The following is a 16,221-nucleotide window of genomic DNA, read 5'->3' as shown; positions in this document are numbered from 1 at the left end:
GTGTTTTAAACACTAATGTAGGCCAGTGATGGGTAGTAAGGAGGGCACGTATAGCATGGTGCACTGGGTTTTTTATGCAAGTAATGAATCATGGAACTTTACATCAAAAACTTGGGATGTACTGTATGGTGACTAACATAACGTAATAAAAATTATTATAAAAAATAAGCACTGATGTAGTCATTTTATATTAGCATTAGGAATTGAATACAAACATTTATTCAATAAAATTTTGCTCAGGAACTGAGATAAAGCAATCTTCGGAACTTCTTCTGTCTTATGACAATTGGCCATGTAGCGTCTCCTTCACAAACAATGCTTTCAAAGCCCTCTTTATATCTCTGTTCCTCAGGCTGTAGATGAAGGGGTTCAGCATGGGCGTGACCACCGTGTACATCACCGAGGCCACTGCACTTGCGTGGGATCTCTTGGTAGCAGCAGAGCTCAGGTGCACACCAAGCATCGTACAATAAAATAAGGAGACAACTGAAAGGTGAGATGTACAGGTGGAAAATGCTTTATACTTGCCCCGAGCTGATGATATTCCATGTATGGAGGAAACAATCTTAGAATAAGAGTAAAGGATCCCAGCAAAAGCCCCAGCACCCAGCAGCACAGATGCGAAATACATCACCATGTTATTAAGAAAGGTATCAGAACAGGCAAGTTGGATCATCTGATTGAGTTCACAGAAAAAGTGGGGGAGTTTCACCTCTGTACAGAAGGACAGCCGCAACACCATTAAGCTTTGTAACAAGGAATGCAGGAAACAGATGCCCCAGGACACCAGAACCAGCAGTCCACAGAGCCGAGGGTTCATGATGACCGTGTAGTGCAGGGGGTGACAGATGGCCACAAATCGGTCATAAGCCATCACAGCCAGGAGAAAGACGTCCAAAACGGCAAAGACTATGAAAAAATAAATCTGAGTAATGCACCCAGCATAGGTTATGACTTTGCTCTCTGTCTGTATATTCATCAGCATCTTGGGGACGGTGGTGGAGGTGGAACAAATGTCTACAAAGGACAGGTTGGCCAGGAAGAAGTACATGGGGGTGTGGAGGTGGGAGTCAGAGCTGACGGCCAGGATGATGAGCAGGTTTCCAAACACAGTGATCAGGTACATGGAGAGGAAAAACCCAAATAGGAGGGGCTGCAGTTCTGGGTCCTCCGACAGTCCCAGAAGAAGAAACTCTGAAATTCGTGTATCATTGCCTGGTTCCATGTGGTGGAGGTGACTTCAAGGACAGAGGCAAACAGCATGATTAAATTTCATGCACTTGTATTACTCACAGATTTAAAATGCTACCTTTTCAATTCTGTAGTCCTTTCATTGTAATATGTTGTGCACGGATATGGTCCATTTCAGGGGATCACCTGCACCAACATCGTTATGGAATTTTTGTTCCAATCAATTTGTCTTCCAACCTTATTTTGCAAAAGGTCATGTATTCCACACTTTTAAATAAAAATTATATCAAATTCCAAAAATACAATTTAAGATCTGGCCAAGTCCTGCCATCGTCTAGGCAGAGAGAGTATAGGAAGCTGGAGGGAAAAAGTTCCTAACATTCAATGATGGAGAAAGAATACATTAATAAGAAAATCAATAGCATTTCAGATGGTGGCAGGTGGTATGAAGAAAAGGAAAATAGGGATAAAGCAGAGAGTGAATAGGGCATGCTATTTTCATGGGTATGTAGGCCATTGTGCAAACAAGGTCACATTGGAACAGAAATCTCAAGTAAGAGATGGAAACAGATCAAGGATTATGGAGGAAATGTGTGCCCCGCAGAGGGAATGACCAGTGCAAAGGCCCTGAGTAAGGTACTTGTTTCCAAGGTTCAAGTCAAAGAAGCAAAGTCAGTGCTGCAACGGGAATGAGCAGGAGGGAGACTGAGGAGAGACCCTCTCAGACATGCTGAGGAGGGAAGTGTCCTCTCTGCTACCTCTGAACCCTCGAGGCACAGGGACTTCCTTGTCCACACTGCCTCTCCCTCTGTGTCATTTTGTTGCAAAGGCATCCCAGGAACTGAACCAGATTTTCTTCTTAGTGGCCTCTCTTGATTGAGTTCTGGCCCCTGTGTTGTGTCACCTTGGGATTTATGAGTCCTGGCACCTTGTTGTGGGGACTGCTCACACTCTACAAGTCACACACATGCAAGACACCATCCTCTCCTGGGTTGTGTTATTCCCCTGTCTTTCTCTCCCTAGCATCTTGATTGTGCCTGGAATGGATCCAACCCACGTAGGTCAGATCAGTGACCTTTCCCCTGCAAAATGCAGAGTTGCCAATTCTTTTTTTATTTTATTTTATTTTTTTAAAGATTTTATTTATTTATTGGACGGAGATAGAGACAGCTAGCGAGAGAGGGAACACAAGCAGGGGGAGTGGGAGAGGAAGAAGCAGGCTCATAGCGGAGGAGCCTGACATGGGGCTCGATCCCATAACGCCAGGATCACGCCCTGAGCCAAAGTCAGATGCTTAACAACTGCGCCACCCAGGCGCCCCGCAGAGTTGCCAATTCTTTAGTCTCCCATTGACAAATAATATATTTAAATATTAGGATATAGCTATAGGTATAGATATAGACATCCGAAAATTCGACCAATGGGTTAAACAAACACTGCACAAAAGGAAGTGTACACAAACAACAAAAGTTGGGCATTTTTATATCAAGCATAGAAGATTTATTTTTCCTGTACGTCCTGCATCATTTTTGGCCAATTCATTTCTATGTGGTCTGATAGGGGATGAAGTTGTCCCCTTTCTGTCTTCTCTATGTGGCATATTTTATTGATATTCTTGAGCTTGGGGTATTGATCTCGCTTTTACAAACCCAGTGGGCACATGCTTATCCTCATTCTGGATTTCACACGCTGTGCAAAGGGGTTCGCAGACCATGCTCTATAATCTTGCCCACACCATGACAATTCTATCATTTTGTATGCAATAATTAGCTTCATATCATTCTGTCTGTGGATATTGTTTCATACACACATTTATTTCATTGTGCTCTGTCCTCACTGTTACGATTTATGATTCAAAAGTGCATTACTTCACCTTCCTTGTTCATTTTTTTGTCCACCAAGTTTTGTGAATATATGTGTTTAATATAAAAAGCCCTAAGAATATGGATAGGTATAGAATGAACAGAATGAAAGGATTGCAGAACCAGGTTAAAATGTAAATTGAGTAGTTTCAAAATACCTGTTACAGTCAAAATTGCATGAAAAACCAAAATGAACTAAAATAGAATATAGAATAGCAATCAGTAATGATATCAATATGGATCAATCATTAAATTGTCAAAGTCCTAGACAAAAAACATAATAGATAATGTTCTTAGAATGCTCAGTATTTACTTCGTAAATGAGTTCTAAATTAGGTCTCAATGTATAAGGACATTTACACATGGCAAGGTTGTATTTCAATTTTCTTGGAAAAGTTAAATTTCTCAATAAATGATGGCATAACGGGATATCTGTCTGGAAGAATATGAAACCTGTCCCCTCCCTCAGACCTTACAAAAACCCGGAGGGCTTATGACCTTGGGGTAAGGGTAACCAAACATTACAGTAGAACATCAATAAAACTACATGTAAGTGTTACAGGCGGGGAACACCACTAAATAAAACATCTCGATCACCAGCAGGCTGGGGGGGGGAAACTTACAGAGCTGGAATATTGTTTGTGGTTGAAACTTATTCTATTTAAAAGATCTCATTTATTCAGTCGAGAGAAGAGACAGAGAGAACACAAGCAGGCTGAGAGGCAGAGGGAAAGGGAGAAGCGGACTCCCTGCTGAGATGAAAGCCCTCTGTGGGGCTTGATCCCAGGACCTAAAGATCATGACCTGAGCTGAAGGCAGATCCTTAACCACCTTTGCCACCCAGGTACCACTGTGGTTAAAACTTTTAAACAGGTAGCCAAGGGGTTACTCTGAATTTGCTGCAGGAAGTAATTGTTACAACGTTGAAGGCAGAAATTGAAGGCAGCTGTGTTCCAAATACTGATGATCTTTACCCCAGGGCTTCTCTGTCTCTGCACCATGGACATTCTGGCCAGAGCCTGCCCTGGGGAGGGGGGTGTCCTGTACATTGTAGGATGTTTAGACATTGCTGCCTCCAGTCACCCCTCTCCGATATGACAGGCAAAGCTGGCTCCAGACAGTAATCAGTGACCCCCCAGGGCACAAAATCACACCCAATCAGAACCACACAGTGAGTGTAACAATCTCAACATACTTTTTCTAGCATTGCTATAATAACAGTTTAATAATAAAGAAAATAAAGACCACCAAAAGTGTGAGTAGCGGTCACTCTGTGAAATTGACATTAGCACTAATAATACATTAATTATTTAATAAAGCAAACCAGCAAACACAGTGATCACTCACTCTGGGCTAAGTTGAATTGGCTCTCAAGTGGTGACGGGTCAAAGTTACTGGTTTCCATTCTCTCTGACCCTGTCATGCATGGTTCACAAGGGTGTTTGACTCACCTGGCTGGGAGTGTGACAGGAAGTTGTCCTTGTGGAAGTCTGAATTCCTCCCTGGACAGAAGATGATAGAGACTAAAGCTCTGACCTCAGCCAAGACAGCAGGATGGAGTGAAGCATCGGCCTCTAGCCAGAATTAGGACTCGGAATAAACAGGCAAAAAGCATGACCCTTCCCATCCAAGGTTGCACAGGCTGATGGACTGGCGACAAGGAGGTATTTAGAGCTTCCTGTGTCTGCTCATTAGCACATTTCCCCCTTGTGACTCCAGGCTCTAAGCGCATGATTCCCAAGTGAAAAGTCCACTGGACAGAAAGGATATTTTCGTAATGAATCTTAGTTCCCAAAAGACTAGGTTAGAGGTCAAGTGAAATCAGGTTTTCTTTTTCTTTCTTTTTTAAATGTCCTTTTCCCTGAATTTGTCCCCTTCCTGAACTGTGAGTCTCCTAACATCTGACCTAGCTTCAGGTTATAATTTTCTCCTAGCCTATGACCCAGTAGGTACCTGGATTAGGTCTTTTTTATCTTCAGAGCATTGACATGTGATGGGGACTCAGCCATGCTATCTCTAGACAGGGTCTATTCTTCTTTTCAATAAGGCAGAGAAGTGAGGTCTTCTGGTAATAAATCTTGGCCGCTACACACATTGGCTTCAAGATACATTTGCCATTACAGTTAGGAATTTCTCACTTTATACAAGTAAAGAGCTGTCACTTAGCCCTTTGTCATAAAATGGTTGTAATTATAACAGACGTGTTTAGGTCATGTTATGTACTAGAACGTGAGCTTGTATCTCACAGGGATAGTTTGATTTAATTTTTATAAAAATCTTATCCACAAGTAAGTGAAGTACATTTATGAACTCCAATCTACATTGTAGAAATGCTGCTTGGTGGTGTGTAGTGATCTGTCCACATTGAATATATGCGTATGTTGTGGGCCTTGAGTGTCATTCTGTCAGGACACTTCCAGCTCTCAAGCTCTGGGCTAGTGCTTCTCAACCAGGCCCCTGGGGATGTCTGGCAATGTCTGAAGGGAAGCCGCTGAACACTTCCAATCCAAAGGAAAGCACCCCAAAATTATTATCCTACCACAAATTGCAACTTTTGTTGACAATAAAACTTGGGGAACCCGTCTAGACCAGTATCTGTCCAACTTCAGTGTGCCTGTGTATCCACACAGATCCCACTGTGTGGGATCCCACTATAAATACAGGATCTTGTCATAGGTCCAGGGTGGCCCAGAGAGTCTGTATTTCCTGTTGATCTTGGTATGTGGATCACTCTTTATTAGCAACCTGTGAGCCTGGGATAGAGATAGGTGTAGGGAGTATAACGTCTTTTGCACCAGACATGGCCATTGCACGAAATTATGATGGAAACCTGTATTCACTCATTCTTCAAGCTGTATAAAATCTGGGTTTATTGCTTTTATAATTGACTAAAACAATGCACATATGAAAAAGACTTTGTAGTATGCATGATAAGGCCCTCGCAAATATGTCTGGGTCTGAATATCCAGTGCCTTTAATGTTTTACTTGTTATAGCAAAGAAGAATTAAGGTAACAGATTGTGCAGGGTTGGTAATCAACTGTCATTATGATAAAGAGATTAGCCATGAGTGTCCAGGTAGAGATTAGCCATGAGTGTCCAGGTGGACAAAGGTAATCACTACAGTCCTCTGAATGTTCAGGAAGGGGATAAAAGAGTTGGTGTTAGAGAAAGATAAATGCTGGCCTACTGGCTCTGAAGTTTGAGGACAAGCCATGAGCAAGGAATGCAAGCAGCCAGCAAGAGACACTGGAATTGGAAGGAACTGAGCCTGCAGACATCTTGCTATTAGCCTGATGAGACTTCTTCCAAGCTTCTTCTCCAGAACAGTAAGAGCGTGTATTTTTTTTTTAAGCAATTAGTGTGGGGTATTTTACAGCAGCAAGAGGAAACTCTTATGGACATAGTCAATAAAATTATTTGAGGAAACTGATTTTATGTCTTCCAATTCACTCATAGCTTCCCTTGGATAAGGGCAATTGGCAATACAGAACCCACATTAAGTAGATAAAAACCTAAATCTATTTGAAGATATTCTGTCCCATCAGGTGGTACAATAAATTCCTCCTGGTTTAAATGTGCATGTGGTCTGACTACGAGGCCTTTGAGACAGTGACATAGGAAAGAGACTCATGGTCCGAATTAAGGTCATCCATTATCATTTACAATTTTGCATGTATATTTCTGCATCCTTTTCTTTCATGTTGATTCAACATTCATTCTTTCCACAATCACCACACTTGACTGTTTTCTTTGGACTAAAAAAATTGATTTCCACATATTTCATTCTTTTCTTACAACATTCATATGGTGTTACGTATAGCATTGCACATTGCCTTTAGGAATAAGAAAAGAGGCTCAGGGATTTGAAATTTTAAACAATTACCTAACAAAGCAGTTCAAGTTTACGCAACAGTCTTAATTATACATAAATGGACACCTGCACTATGTGCTCTTCATTTTGGGGTAGCTCCTTTAATTCATCAAATTCTTCCCTTTATTTTTATTTATTTTTATTTTTTAGAAAAAATTTTATTTTTTAAAATGTTTTCGATAGTAATATTTTTTATTATGTTAGTCACCATACAGTACATCCCTAGTTTTTGATGTAAAGTTCCATCATTCATTACTTGCGTATAACACCCAGTGCACCATGCAATATGTGCCCTCCTTTCTACCCTTTAAATAGCAGTTTATTGTGGGTCATTATATTCCAATATTAAATTAGGTGGGAAAATATCTATGGCACATGGATAAGGCTAGGATCTAGAGCACAGGTAGCTGAGTCTCCACTGAAGGTTTGCAAGATAGCTCTTCTAAGAAGGATGGAAAGCAAGTGTCAATTGTGGAAGTAGGAACAGTGGGATGAAATTCAAATAATTCCCATAAGTTCCTTTATATTGTAGAGTTTGTTTTCTTGAAATAAATATGTACATGAATATACATACATTTACTTACACACAACACCTAGTCTTGAACATTCTTTGGACCCACCAAAGTATTCTCACACATTTCATCTTCCCTTAAAACATCCCTGGAAGTTAGGTTTATGATTGCACATTGCCTTCAGAAGATAACGAAGGCTGGAGAGATTACACACTAACAATTGCACAATGAAGTAGTGAGAGCCTATTGTGTACCTCACGAGTTTTACAGAAGTGGAATCCTGCAGTACGTACCCATGATTTCTCAATGGCTCTTTCAATTCCCAAAGTTGTACACTTTAAATAAGTACAGTTTATCACGTGCAATAATGCTCCAGTAATATAAATAGAATTTAAACATTCTAGGGGTGCATGACTCAGGGTCAGATCTGGAGCACAGGTAGCTGGGTCACACCTATCGGGGTGGGAGCACTCTCGTCCAACTGTGGAAAAGCATTGGTTCATGTGTGGATGTTAAAATAGTGGAATTAAATTAAGACAGTTCACGTTTGATAAACTCACTTATTTTGTAACTAGAAGATTACATACATATGTGAAAAGAGTAAAATGACGTGAATTGGATCAAGACAGAAGAGTACTACAGACACACACCTCATGGATCATCCTTAGAAACACAACGTAGAGAGTCACACCTGACTTCAGACTCATGGGAATCCCTGCAGAGATCAAAACAACTGCCTACCCTATGTTCCACTTTGATAATAAAGACAGTATACTAGCCATTTTTTAAAAGATTTTATTTATTTACATGAGTGAGAGAGAGGGCAACCTAGAGAGAAAGCATGAGTGGTGGGTGTGGGGGAGGGACAGATGGAGAGGGAGAAGCAGAGTCCCTGTTGAGCAGTGATCCTGTTGGGGGGCTTGATCGCAGTACACCTGGATCATAATTTGAGTCGAAGGGAGATGCTTAACCAGCTGAGCCACCCAGGCACCCCTATCCTAAGCCATTTTATTTTAGGATGCTTTGTATGCAGCAATAGCTAAGTGATATAGTAATCAAATCAGGCAGAACACATGGCATTGTAATAATCTGATTCTTTTTATTAGGCATTTGTTCTGACACTTGAAATTATCTTTCAAGATGACTCTGTTCTTAAAGTTTATCTCAGGTAACTGTATTATAAAAACGAATGACTCCATTGAAACCCCTCTGAGGTAACATGGAAAGGTTGGAAGGACATGCATGTGTGCACAGAACTTGAGTTCATGGGTCACAACCTGGACAGGAATCCAAGCTTGCTGGTGAGTCATCCTGTGGTTATGAGGATCATATATAATGGGTGATACAGATAAGTTCATTCACTGCCCCTTTAGAGGTTTTGGAGGTTCATTTAGAGAAATGGAAGGAATCATATTTGTATGTAGTATGGGAAAATTTCAACCAGAATCCAAAAAGTAATTTAATAAAATGCCCAAACATGCCAAGTTTTTCATCTAATGAATACATTTTACAAATGAACTTTGATATGCCACAATTCAATCAACAGATGAGTGCCTGAAAAAGAAATATTTTGCATAGCAATCAATGTATTCTTTAATAATTTACTTTATCACAATAAAGCCAAGGTTGATTCTAAGGCCATATATTGTTGCTCTATTTTAACCATATTTGTCTTTCTGTGTAGATTCTACTTGGAGACATGCATTTTATCATATATATATATATATATATATATATATATATAATTTTAGTTTTTATTTTTTATAATTTTTCTGCCAGTGACTATGGTAGGCATGGTTGACACAAGCCGTGTAACAGGACAAGATCCTATATGTAGAAAATTCCCCATGATTAGGTATGACCATCAGTACGTCAGTCTGCATTCTCTGCAGGAGCAGTGAAGGTAGTGATATACAAAGGAATGATGCTCACAAAATGAAGCACAGTGCTCTCAGATTTTTCTCTGTTATAAACTTACATAAATAGCTGTGGTGGCCAAGAGTAGATTTTTCATAAGAGTACCATTCATTCAAAAGAAAAAATAGTATGAAATATTTTTTTGAGAAGAAATTATTGTTAATAGATTCATATAGTCCTTTGGGTAAGGGAGAATGTCCAAATAGTTCACACCTGAGATTAGGAATCACTTTGAGAGAGTAGGAAAATGACAAAGGGAAAATCTCTTGGATGTCAGAGTTATCACAAAGATTAATAAAGTGAGTTACAGAAATTATGCTGAAAGGAAAAAAAATAGAAATTCCTGGAAAAAAATAAAAGAGGTATGTCCACTTCCACAATGATTACAGTAACTCAACACTCGGATCAGGCTTTGGGCCCGGGAATCAAGGGCACTTCTTCAGCTTCAGGAGGATTGTCTCTCTTAGAGCTGCCATCCAAGAAAATCTCATCAGAGCCTCCTTTGTGTCTTTGTTCCTCAGGCTGTAGATGAAGGGGTTCAGCATGGGTGTGACCACTGTGTACATCACCGAGGCTACTGCATTTGATTGGGAGCTCTGGAGAGCAGAGGTACTAAAGTACACTCCTAGGCTCGTACAATAAAATAAGGAGACAACCGAGAGATGAGATGTACACGTGGAAAATGCTTTATACTTGCCCTGAGCTGATGAGATCCCAAGGATGGAGGAAACTATCTTAGAGTAAGAGTAAAGGATCCCAGTGAAGGGACCAACAGCCACCAACATAGCTGTAAAATACATCATTGTATTATTGAGAAACGTGTCATAACAGGAAAGTTTTATCATCTGAATGAGTTCACAGAAAAGGTGGGGGATTTCCACCTCTGTACAGAAGGACAGCCGCAACACCATGGAGGTGTGTAACAAGGAATGCAAGACATTCAAGATCCAGGACACCAGAACCATCAGTCCACAAAGCCAGAAGTTCATGATGACCATGTAGTGCAGGGGGTGACAGATGGCCACAAAGCGGTCATAGGCCATCACAGCCAGGAGGAACATGTCTAATCCTGTAAACAGTATGAAAAAATACATCTGTGTGATGCAGCCTGCAAAGGTTATGACTTTGCTCTGAGTCTGGATGTTCCACAGCATCTTGGGGACAGTGGTGGAGGTGAAACAGATGTCTACAAAGGACAGGTTGGCCAGGAAGAAGTACATGGGGGTGTGGAGGTGGGAGTCTGAGCCGACGACCAGGATGAAGAGCAGGTTTCCAAACACAGTGATCAGGTACATGGAGAGGAAAAGCCCAAATATCAGGGGCTGCAGTTCTGGTTTCTCTGAAAATCCCAGAAGCTGGAGCCCCAAAATTCCTGTATAGTTCCCTGGGTCCATGTGTTGGAGGTGACTAGCAGTACAGGGGGAAAATAGCACAACTAATTTTCACACAAATTGTCATTGCTCACATTGTCGAAATGCAATAAATTCCATTTTCCAGTCAAGAAACTAATTGCAATATTTTGTCAATGGATTCAGTCTTCTCTAGTGGATCCCCAGTCCTTCTCTGATTAGGAATTTTTATCACAACATTAGATGTTCCCCCGAAAGGTCGGGTACTTTACGGTGTCAGTAAGAAATTATTTCATGCATTTAAGGAATACGTAGAGCCTCAACCATGTTTTGGAAACCCTGGTCATAGAGTGCTGAAAGGCAAATGTCCCTACAATTCAATGATGGTGATAGGTAGATGCTTATATAAAGATTAAATAATCATGAGATGGAGACAGATGATGTGAACAGAACAGAAGCAGCTTAAGGGAGAATGTGTCAGGTGTTATGTTGGGTGTTCAGTCAAGTTTGGATAAGAAGGTAACATTTGAAAGGAGACCTCATGGAAGAGTGGGTGGAAGAGAGGAGGCCTTCCCAGTAGAGGGAATGGCTGGTGCAAAGACCTTGAGGAAGGGCTCTTGTCAGAAAATCAAGTCTTAGAAGGAAACGTATGTGTTGAGGGAAATGTACAAGAGTGACGGAAGGTGGTAGCAGTGAACTCTGTAGGATCATGTGGCTTCATAGCTGCTTCAAGTTCAAGACTCAGGCAGTTCTTTATCTACACTACTTCTTGCACATTGTGATCTGGTTGAATCAATGTCCTGTCCATTGAACATCCCTCCTTAGTATCTTCTGTTGATTGAGTATGGCCTGTGTATTATAAGGGTCATCTTGAAATAGAGGACTCTGTGTATCCCTGACCTAAGGACTGCTCTCACTCATCAAGATTCCCACACACACATGCCCCCCCCACACACACACATAGTGTGACATCCACACAACAGTGCAAGCCAAGTCCTCCTGGTGTATGTTAATTCTATGTCCTCACCTCTCCCCCACACCCTCCAACACAGTGTTTAGGATATGAATCCAAGTACATCATATTACCTTTCCCATAAAAAATGTAGAAATAAGACCCAGAAATTCCTATTCATAGATTCCCAGGGACAAATCATCTTAGGGCTCCATTTTGGAATGGCCACTTTCTGAACTGTGTGTAAAGAAACATAAAAATTTGTGTTCAACATATTTGGGGTCTTTTCTGGTTCCATACACATTTTAAATTATTTGTTCCAGCTCGGTGTAGAGCGCTGTATTTTGATAAGGACTAATTTGAATATGTAGATTGCTTTGGGAAGCATAGACATTTTATTTTTTTTATTTTTGTTTTTTTTAATAATAATATTTTTTTATTATGTTATGCTAGTCACAATACAGTCACCATATAGACATTTAGTAATATTTGTTCTTCCAATCCATGAGCATGGAACATTTTTTCATCTCTTTGCACCTTCCTCAGTTTCTTTCCTAAGTGTTCTACGCATCTCAGAGTACAGATCTTTTACCTCTTTGGTTAAGTTTCTTCCTAGAGACCTTATGGGTTTTGGCACAATTGTAAACAGCTAAGAGACACATTAAAAACTGGCTGCATCATTCATCATCAGGCAAAAACAAACCAAAACCACAATGAGATACCACCTCACAGCAGTCAGAATGACTAAAATTATCAACTCAGGAAACATCAGATGTTGGCCCAGAAGCAGAGAAAGGGGAACCTTCTCACACTGTTGGTGGGAATGTAAACTTTCAGACACTCTGGAAAATAGTATGGAGGTTAAAAAAAATGAAAAAAGAGCTACTGTACCACACAGAGATTCCATTGGTTGTTATTTATCCAAAGGATACCAACACAGTGATTCGAAGGGGCACACGCACCTCAATATTTATAGCAGCAATGTCCACAATAGGCAACATATGGAAAGTGCCCAGATGTCCATCGACAGATGAGTGGATAAAGATATGGTATATATACACAGTGCAATATTACTCGGCCATAAAAGAATCAAATCTTGCCATTTGCAAAGCTCTGGAGGGAGCTAGTGTGTATTATGCTAAAAAAAATAGGTCAGAGAAAGACAATTATGATTTCATTCATAATGGGAATTTAAGAGACAAAACTGATTAACATAGGGGAAGGGAAGGAAAAATAAATAAGATAAAAATAGAAAGGGAGGGAATCCATAAGAGCCATGATTATAGACATAAAGCGAGCGTTGCTGGAGGGGAGTGGGTGGGGGAATGGGGTAATTGGGTGATGGTCATTAAGGAGGGCATTGGATGGAATGAGCCCTGGGTGTTATATGCAACTGATGAATCACTAAATTCTACCTCTGAAACTAACAATACACTATATGCTTATTAAATTGAATTTAAATAAAAAAAATAACAGCAGCAAAAAGTTGCATTCAAGAAACAGAGATAGTGAGAGACAGAGAGGGAAGGAGAAACGAGATAGACATAAAGAGTAAAATGATCTAATAAACTCAGTTGTTCTGATAGACTGTGAGGAAGGAAAGCTTCCTTGGTGCTAGTGGCATCCAGTCTTAGTTACACACTACTTATACCCAGCAAAAAAAAATAAGAGCAAAATCACATTTGTTCACAACACGAAGTGGTGACATCTTTATGGTGTGAATCACATTACAGATTGAACATCACAAGAGAAAAAAAAAATCAACATTTCACAAAATCCGAGCATTTTATTACCAGATAGAAGACAGCAGAAGACTTCCTCCCCCTGCCTATTCCATAGTTATTTGACCCATTGGTTTTTGTTGGGTTAATAGGGGATGAGGTGAGACCCTTCATCACTTTTATTATGTGACATCATGTTGTTTTTATTTGCCATTCTTACCCTCTGGGTTTTAGTCACTATCTTGACAAGTCTGATGAGCACAAATGCTCAAGGTTCTGTTCCTTGTCCAACACCAAAGTGTTCCCGAGACTCTGTGAAATCCTACACACCCAGTGGCAATTTATGTACAACCGTATTTAGCAACATTGAAGGGACTTCTGAAACACAATTTACAGGAGCAGTAATTCCACAAAATCAACATGGATAAATACTAAAATTCCCCACATCCCTGAAATAAAAGCGTATTACATATAAAGTTCTTAGACATTTTGGAACATAGCATATATTCTTTTAGCATACGTTGAATGAATCAGGAATTTGGTCTCATTAGATATGGACATTTAACCCATGACAAAGCTCGTTTAGATTTAGATGGAAAAGATTGGAATGTTGAATGGAAGTTGGCACAAACTGCTTTCTACATAGAAGGAATTTCAGTAGATCCATATCCCACACATCTCACAAAAATCAGAAGGAGTAAACCCTCAGTGTAACAGTAACTGTACCATTTTAGATGCACATCTAGGAAATACATATAAATTTCACAGGTGGGCAAAACATCATAATTAAGGCAAAATTATCAGAAGTAAGAAGAGAAATATATTTGAGTAAATAAAATTTAAAACTATTTTATGGCCAAGAATATCTAATTAAAAGTCAGTAGAGAAACTGTGATTTACAACAATTATTTGAAATACTGATAATTATAAATAGGCATATCATATGTGGACATATAATAATAGATAAATGAACATGTGATCAAACACATGAATCTTTGCTGGGGCTCCCTAATAGCTTAAAAAATCAACAGAAATCTCTTTCATACCCAGAAGCCTGAGAAAACACTCAAAGAGCTGTCACACTGGTTGGGGTTGGTATTTTTAATCGAGTAGCAAATTCCTATTGTCTAACTTTGCTGTCACAATTGTGAAGTGTTACAATGTCTTGGAGAAGCTCTGAAGACATTACAAATATTAAAAATCAGATGTTCTTTGGGGTGGCTGGCTGGGTCATTCGGTAGAGCATGGGACTCTTGAGCTTGGGGTTGTAAGTTCAAGCCCCATGTTGGGTGTAGAGATTACTTAAAAAATTAAATATTTTTAAGAAATACAGATATGCTCTAACCCAGGGTTTCTCAGTCTGTGCACTATGTGCATTTGGAGATAGTTTCTTCTCTGTGGTGGGCTGTATCCTGTGTACTGTAGGCTGTTTACAGGGTCCCTGGCCACCAAACACCCCTTCCCAGTGTGACAGCCCAAAATGACTTTGAATATTGTTCAACGTGCCCTGGGCACAAAATCACCTTTGGTTGAGAAAGATGGTTTTCACTACTTAAAAAGTATTTTGTGGCATATATATTCAAAATATTTCTCATTAAATAATAATTTAATGGGAAAAAAACCAAAAAATCATCCAAAGTGTAAATGGCACAGCCACACCATGAAATGTCATGCAGGCATTGAAATAATGACTCAGGATTACACTGGTGACTAGAGGGTCTTGTATAAGATAATCCTGAGTCAGAAGGATGAGGGACAAAAGCTAGAAAAAAAGATTTTGCCAGAACGTAAAGCGTACTTAAAATATATGTAGGCGTCTTTTCATATATTCAAATTGAAAGGGTGTGAATGTGTATGTGTGCACAGCACAGATTAGTTTTAGAAGAAATGAAAACTTTTGAAAGAAAGAAGAACAGTAAAAATGCACTTACGTTAAGCAGAGTGGCTCAAAAGAACTGTCTGAAATGAAATTGAAGGAAGACCCAAATTCAACTTCTGAGTACAAAGACTTAAGAGAGTAATATTTTAATGAAATTGCTATGGGTCCAAATCTAAATAGATTACCAAGGTCTCGAGAATAAAAGAATTTGAAAAAAATCTTTTTTAATGTGGAGAGAAGCAGTATCTAAAGTTTTAGTTTCATCTCACATAAAGAGATATGGGACAATATGCTTATGGAAAGTAAAGGTGATTCTTGGTCAAACATAAAGAAGAATGCCTTTTAAGTGATGGCATTTTGTTTTAGAAATAGATTCATTAATAAATGGCCAAAAGGAACAGTAGTGCATACAGAGACGTGAACACTACTTGGAATGTATGTATAAAGGGTGATATGTAAGTCATAAGTGTGCAGAAGGACATTCACTTTCAGTGTTGGGAAAAAAGGTTTCAACAAGTGAAGAATATTAAGGTGACAGATCAATTTGACCAGGAAAACAAACAAAAACAAACAAACAAACATTTATAAAGTCAATGGAGGGAATATATTATGAGTAGCGTGCAGACTTTACCACACAAAGTTTATACACTCTCACACATTCTGCACAAATACAGCTATACATACACAAAAAAGCAAAATGGCAAGTAGGTAAACTGATGAAATAAACAGCAATAATTTGTTTGAAACAATGCAATAAAAAACAGGAATAAAACCCTTCCAACAACACTATACAAGCTCTAAGACTCCCACAGACATTTTCAATGGAGAAAGTGGGTGGCTAGCTAAGCCAGCCCAAGTTCAGGTTCACAGGTACTGAGGTAATTGTAAAGGAAGCTCATTAGCATACCCTTTGTCACATAATCCATGTAAAAAATTTCATTTGAATAGTGAAGAGAGTGGAGGTA

General features: G+C 39.5%; 2 protein-coding genes across 2 annotated transcripts; both read right to left on the bottom strand.

Moving 5' to 3' along the window:
* Positions 1-277: 277 nt before the first annotated feature.
* Positions 278-1,225, bottom strand: LOC117800795 (olfactory receptor 7A5-like). Its single transcript, XM_034653356.1, has one exon. It carries the CDS (start codon positions 1,223-1,225, stop codon positions 278-280), a length of 948 nt encoding a protein of 315 aa, XP_034509247.1.
* An 8,555-nt stretch (positions 1,226-9,780) lies between these two features.
* LOC109488697 (olfactory receptor-like protein OLF4) lies at positions 9,781-10,845 on the bottom strand. Its single transcript, XM_034653355.1, has 2 exons — positions 10,821-10,845; positions 9,781-10,595 (listed from the first exon to the last, which is right to left on the bottom strand). Exons 1-2 carry the CDS (start codon positions 10,843-10,845, stop codon positions 9,781-9,783), a joined length of 840 nt encoding a protein of 279 aa, XP_034509246.1.
* Positions 10,846-16,221: the final 5,376 nt, after the last annotated feature.

Source organism: Ailuropoda melanoleuca, unplaced genomic scaffold (genome assembly GCF_002007445.2).
Source record: "Ailuropoda melanoleuca isolate Jingjing unplaced genomic scaffold, ASM200744v2 unplaced-scaffold7994, whole genome shotgun sequence".
Classification (NCBI taxonomy): domain Eukaryota; kingdom Metazoa; phylum Chordata; class Mammalia; order Carnivora; family Ursidae; genus Ailuropoda; species Ailuropoda melanoleuca.
This window is presented reverse-complemented; position numbering and strand designations above follow the sequence as displayed.

Excerpts from the sequence above, each read along its gene's own strand:
- LOC117800795 (XM_034653356.1), bottom strand. The coding sequence starts at position 1,225 with ATGGAACCAGGCAATGATACACGAATTTCAGAGTTTCTTCTTCTGGGA.
- LOC109488697 (XM_034653355.1), bottom strand. The coding sequence starts at position 10,845 with ATGGAATTTATTGCATTTCGACAAT. Across the intron at positions 10,596-10,820 it reads ATTTATTGCATTTCGACAAT|ACTCCCACCTCCACACCCCC; the intron begins GTGAGCAATGAC and ends TCGTCGGCTCAG.